The sequence below is a fragment of the Priapulus caudatus genome, unplaced genomic scaffold (genome assembly GCF_000485595.1).
Source record: "Priapulus caudatus unplaced genomic scaffold, Priapulus_caudatus-5.0.1 Scaffold319, whole genome shotgun sequence".
In the NCBI taxonomy this organism is placed as follows: Eukaryota; Metazoa; Priapulida; class Priapulimorpha; order Priapulimorphida; family Priapulidae; genus Priapulus; species Priapulus caudatus.
Window position 1 is genome coordinate 275,794 of NW_014577380.1, and position 6,142 is coordinate 281,935.

At 49.4% G+C, this 6,142-nt stretch overlaps 1 protein-coding gene across 1 annotated transcript; it reads left to right on the forward strand.

Moving 5' to 3' along the window:
• Positions 1 to 3,772: 3,772 nt before the first annotated feature.
• On the forward strand, positions 3,773 to 5,930 carry LOC106808973 (zinc finger with UFM1-specific peptidase domain protein-like). Its single transcript, XM_014811910.1, has 2 exons — positions 3,773 to 4,244; positions 4,461 to 5,930. The coding sequence occupies exons 1-2, from the start codon at positions 3,791 to 3,793 to the stop codon at positions 5,642 to 5,644; spliced, it is 1,638 nt and encodes a 545-aa protein (XP_014667396.1). The 5' UTR covers positions 3,773 to 3,790; the 3' UTR covers positions 5,645 to 5,930.
• The last annotated feature ends 212 nt before the right edge of the window (positions 5,931 to 6,142 follow it).

Here is a 6,142-nt window from a genome sequence, read left to right on the forward strand (position 1 = left end):
CCAACCAACTGGTGTAGGCTAGCTGGCACAATAACGTTCATTTTCATACTTCAAATCCGAGTGTTTTCTAGCTCATCAATGTTGTATTATCATAATTATCTGTTCTTGTGTCAACAAGTTATCAGCACTGGCATGTGCTGCCACCTATGGAGGTTGAGAAAAACTAAATAAACATGGCTGGTTTCTGTTAACGCAAGGCTTTTGTCCTACTCATTATTTGTGTCTAATTAACGCCCACAAGATAAACCTCCTGACTCAATCATTATATACATATTGCATACATACATACACCCACACTCATATTTATATAAGTACGTGTAATATAATTATATATAAGATAATACTTATATCAAGTATAAATACACTGATAATTGTAATAGTGGTGAGATCATGCCACCCCTATACTTAATCTATTCATTTATACGAGATTAGTAAAATAAGAAGTCACTGTCTTTCATTGTCTTAACCTTTTTCATAAGGTGTTTTTTAACTTGCCCTTTGAAACTAATATATCTGGTTGCAGATGTAATGTGAGGTGGTAGGGAGTTGCAAGCTTCAATTAAAGTATGTATAAATGTCTTTTTTCCATTGACCCCCACTGTTGGTTTAAAGATTGACAGCTCGATCCCAGCCCTAGTTTTGAAGCCGTAAATTTCCGAGGTTAATGTAAATCATTTAGTTATGTATTCGGGACTGAGATTATGCAGAATTTTGAAAACATGGTTTACATTCAGTTGTAGGGCCTACTACTCTGAACTCGACTGGAACCCAATTTACAGACAGGAACTCCCTTGCACCTATGTGGGTTCTTGGCCCCCCGATTTAGAACACATCTAATAGCTTTATTTTGGCATACCTGCAACTTGCATTTTGTTTTCATTGAAAGGCTACTGTACCAAACACTACACGCATAATCCAAATGACAATTAATCAAGGCAGTAACTAGTAATTTGTTACATGATTTGTTTAAATATTTAGCTTTCCTGTAAATAAATTTTAGTCTATTGTTGACCTTTTTGACAACTTTGCTTCCTGTAATTTCAGCAGTCAAATTGTGTTCTAAGTCTAGTCCTAAATATTTTACTGCAGTCTTACTTTGAATATCTGACCCATTGCATGTGACAACAAAGTTTGTAAGTCGACTGATATTATTTTTTGATTCAAACAGAATGGCCGGTTTCTGTCTTTCCAAGGTGCAGGAATAGATTGTTGTCACACAGCCATCTATAATAAGCTTATTATATAATAGCATATCTATATAAATAAGCTTATTACTAAATCATGTTCTAATCTTAGAGTCAGACGTTTTGTTTACATTCAATCAATGTAACATTGTTAATTGGCCTTTAGTGCCATAGTGGTATCTTATTGTTCTTGATAACGATACAAGTTAAACACAATATTATTATTCAAGTTTCATGTATATGTAGAGGTTGGTCATAGCTTCAAATATAATGTTGAGTCTTACAAGGTATTGCAAATAATCACTGTTGGTGGTAGGTGTAAATTGTGTCTCCACATTTCAACCGTGCCAAGAGGTCAACACCGTCAGTTTTCTTTGGTTCCTGACCAAACAACGACATACATCGTTCAACTAGATACTATGGAAAAGTAAATATTAGTATAGTCTAGTGTCAATGCTGTAATAGACAAGTTATTTGCCTGAAGTCTGTAATCATAGCATCTCATAAGTCCAGCCATGGCGTGTCTGCTAAAGATGATAACTTTTCATCCTGCGACTTTGTGAAGTGCAATCAACCTGCAGTATATAGTGAATGTTTTTTGGGCTTCCCGGTTAAAAGAGTGATCAAGCGCTTCAGCATCAATACTCTTGCTGACTCATAACTCATAATTGTAGATGCTAGGTAAAAATTACATATCTTCATTTAAAGTAGAGTCAAATATGTCAAATAGTCATCAGTTCCCTGCTTGCCACGTCACCCCGCAGACAGCGAGGTAAACCGAGCGTACAATTACGTGACCTAAATAAGGCTATGCGCATGCGCATTGCGTAACCTAGCGCGCGCTAGGCACCGAATTGCGTACAGACACAGCTTAGAGCGGGCTATCTTCGTCCGGACTAAGTTAGCCCTGCTTCAATTGCGGGGCTAACTTGGAGCGAGCCAGACGTATTTGGAGCGGGATAGCATTACACACTGCAAATATTTAGCGCACGCTAGTTTAATACTATATCAAATTCGTAGTCTGTATGGGGTATCCGTATGAACTCAAATGATAATTACTCTCACTCATAGTTATATGTTATATAGTCGCAATAGCAGTCGCTGATAGCATGGCTGATAGTATCACAGCATGGGCTAAACATAGACTGGTACTCGCTTCCACCTCGATTACTCGCCCCATTGAGTAACTAAGCCGAGAGGTGGGACCGGGTACCAGTCTACGTAATACGATGCAGCATGCACGCACCATCTATCGGAACAGAGTAAGAAGAATGTCCCGGCAGGATAGGTCAAAAGTGCAGAAAGAATTACTTTCTTAACTTCAGTTTAATCAATCTTGAGATAAGTAATTGCAGAATTGAATCGTCAAACCTACCAATGAAAATTTGCCAGTTTTTTACTGTCCTTGGCATGGCTCTCTCTCTCCTTCAATGTTACAGTAGTGTGCAATGTCGGGATATGGTGGAGGCATGCTGGCTTCAGAGCCCGATGGTTGACTGTCAGTCGAACATGTGTTGATATCCCCCCCGACATTGAAGAAATCTGTACGTTATACGTGCGTCTCCCCTTACCCTCTGCCCGTTATCTTCGTCGAAAGTTTGGACGCCGCACGGCGAATCAGAATGTACATTTCAATCGATGACGTAACTGATACAGTAGCGCGCCGCGTGGGTGTTATTTGTTTATAAACAATTTAGTCCTGACTGACTCTCTCCCTCTCTCTCCTGTCGCCTCTCCTCTCTCTCTCTCTCTCGTCTCCATCTCTCTCTCTCTCTCTCTCTCTCTCTCTCTCTCTCTCTCTCTCTTTCTCTTTCTCTCTCTTGCCCCCTCTCTCTCGCTCTCTCTCTGCAATAAAAAAAAAAAGTTTGCTGAAATGATGTGTACGCAACTGCGTATCTGCATATCTGCGCCTAACGAAGGTATCACTACGCACGACTGAAATGTTACGTTTATAACCGTAGAAACAAACCTCAGATGAGCCCAGTCGCTCTGCGGCACTTGTTAATAATAGCTTTCTGTAAATGCCGTTGAAATGCTATAATTATAGCTAGAAGAATATGCTAGAAATATAGAAATATAGCTATAGGGCTCGAATTATAGAGATTTTGGTGTAACTGTAAGTGCACAGCGGCGTGCGTGCGGTGGACTTGTGAGTTGTGTGTGTTGCAGAGGAGTAAAGCTGAAATGACGATAGCTCTAGTACTATAGCCCGCGTACAGTTGCCGCAGGCCTGTAGGCGTAGCCTGCGGCAACTGTACGCAGGCTATAGTACTAGCGCTCAGAGTAGCGTTTAAACCCCCATATCGTGACTTTCGTGAATGTCTGGGTACACTCTTAAAAATGAAATGAGTTCTTCTTGAGGGTGTTGTCTAATAATTTCTAGCAAGAAATCTGTCATTTGTTGTCAGAAAGGAGGGACAAAACGTCGTTTAACCGAGGGTACTCACCTTGTATTGACTGTTTCTCACGATTTCAACGTTAATTTCGCACCCTGACTCGGTACGTGTAATTTTTAGACGTGTAATATTAGTGCAGCACAGACAAAACCACGACAACATTGAATTCATCTGTTTTTTTACGCAGGTATCTTGCGTTTTGAAGACAGAATGTCGGAAAGCGTCACGATGAGCCACGCCACGAACGTCCCCCGTGTGACGGACGGTCCCCGCGGCAGCGCGACGGTCGTCCCGCGCTACGTGTGCGACGTGTGCGGTGAGGAGTGCACGAGCGAAGCGGACGCGCTCTCGCACGTGCAGGCCGCCCACATCGAGTCCTCCCTCAGCTGCCCGTTCTGCGAGCTGGCAGAGGTCGCGCTCGAAGAGCTGAGCCTCCACATCGCCCACTGCCACCCAGAGGGCGCCGCTGTCTCGAGCGCGGGCGACGCAGCGCTGCGGTGTCCTCTCTGTGGAGTGAGCGACGCGTCACCGACGCGCCTACAGCTGCACGTCAATAGAGCGCACCTGGACGCTGCGAGTCCGGGCAGAGCTCGCGTCTACACTGCCCCACCAGCGGCCGCAAGAGAGGGCGCCGCCAAGGCGTCCGTGAAAGAGGGCGCCGCCGGTGCGTCGGCGAGAGAGGGCGCCGTCGGTGCGTCGGCGAGAGAGGGCGAGGCCGGTGCGTCGGCGAGAGAGGGCGCCGCCGGTGCGTCGGCGAGAGAGCGCGGCGCCGGTGCTTCGGCGAGAGAGGGCGTCGCCGCGGCGTCTGCGAGAGAGGGCGTCGCCGAGGCGTCCGCGAGCTAGGGCGTCGCCGAGGCCGATCGTCATCGGGCGGGGGCAGTGGCGGTGGCGTGCCCGTTCTGCGGGTTGGAGTGCGAGAGCGCGGCGCAGGCGCAGGACCACATCAACGCGCGTCACGTCGACGCCAGCGAAGATTCGCACGCCCTGCTGACGCCTCCAATCACTTTCCCTCGGGACTCCGGTGGAGACCCCGACGGTGGCTCCCCCACGCTCGCTCGAGCGTCGTGCGATGACCGGGATACTCGAACGTCGATCGCTGCTCGTCTCCGGCGCAAACATGTGTTCGCTCGCGCGACGGAAGGCGCCGACGCTGCGAGCGGAGGTTCGAAGACCGCGCGCGTGTCTGCCGTCGCTTCCGCGTGCGACCAGCGGACGGGGCGCGACCGCTGGGAGGTGGCGAGACTCGTGGACGACAGCGGCGACTTCCGTGGGAGCACGATCGCCGCGCCGCTCGTTAGCGCCGAGGACGAGCGATGCTGCACGCGGGGTCTCGTCGAGCGACTGCGCGCGCGCATCCCGACGCTGCTCCTCTGCGCGACCGCCGCGCACTTTGCGTCAACGGCGGCCGACCGCGGCTGGGCGTGCGGCTACAGGAATGCTCAGATGTTGCTGTCGTCGGTCGCGCGCTGGCCCGGCGTCGCGGCGCGCGCGTTCCCCGCCGCTGCCGCCTGCGTGCCGACCGTAGCCGAGCTCCAGCGCGAGATCGAGGCCGGCTGGGCGGCGGGGTTCGACGCGGTCGGGCGGGCGCAGCTCGGAGGCCGTCTCGCCGGCACGCGCGCCTGGATCGGCGCCACCGAGGTTGTCGTCGCGCTCGCGCGCCGCCGCCTGCGATGCGACATCGTCGACTTCCACGCGGCGACGGGCGACGGCGGCACGCACCCGTTACTCGTAGACTATGTACAGCGCCACTTTACCGCCGCGACGGAGGAGGGTCGGTTCGTGCCGCCGCTGTACCTGCAGCATAGCGGTCACAGCCGGACGGTGGTGGGCTGCGAGCGGCGAGCGGACGGCGGCGTCCACTTGCTCGTGTTCGACCCGAGCGCGAGCACGGAGTCGGTGCGTCGCGCCGCGAGCAGCGCCCCCTCGCTGCTGAAGCTGCTGCGGCGGTCTGCGCGGACGCTGCGCGCCCCGCAGTACCAGCTCATCGTCGTGCGCGGCGTCATGACGACGGAGGAGGAGTACGAGGATGCTAAGCAAGGTGGGAATCTCGTGCGCATTCCCTAGCAGCAGCAACCGCCCACTGCCGACTCAACCTTACCTCGCGGGGGACTCCGAGGGACTGTATATATACCGAAGGCAGAGCGAGCGAGAGTCAATCATATCGATACATCAGCAGTGTATACGGAAGACAGAGAGAGTGGGAGTCGATCATATCGATAGATCGGTACAGCGGATTGTAGTGGAAAAAGTTAAAACGATTTTACGATCAACCAGGGTAGGTTTACGCACGGGAGACGGGAATTTTTAAATGAGACTTTTTCGACTGGATATGTTATTTCCTTGGACGCTTTCAATTGATTGGTGCTTCGGGTTTATAAAGATATTATTACATATCTGCTTGAATGCTATCGACCTATGTTATGCATAGGATGATAGGGTGTATTATATCATTAATTATTTTCTGATACATATATTCATGATTGTATTATATATTTTATTTTCTATTGCTTTTATATAAATAGGTCTAAACAATGTTTAAATAAATTTTATTATCACAATCCT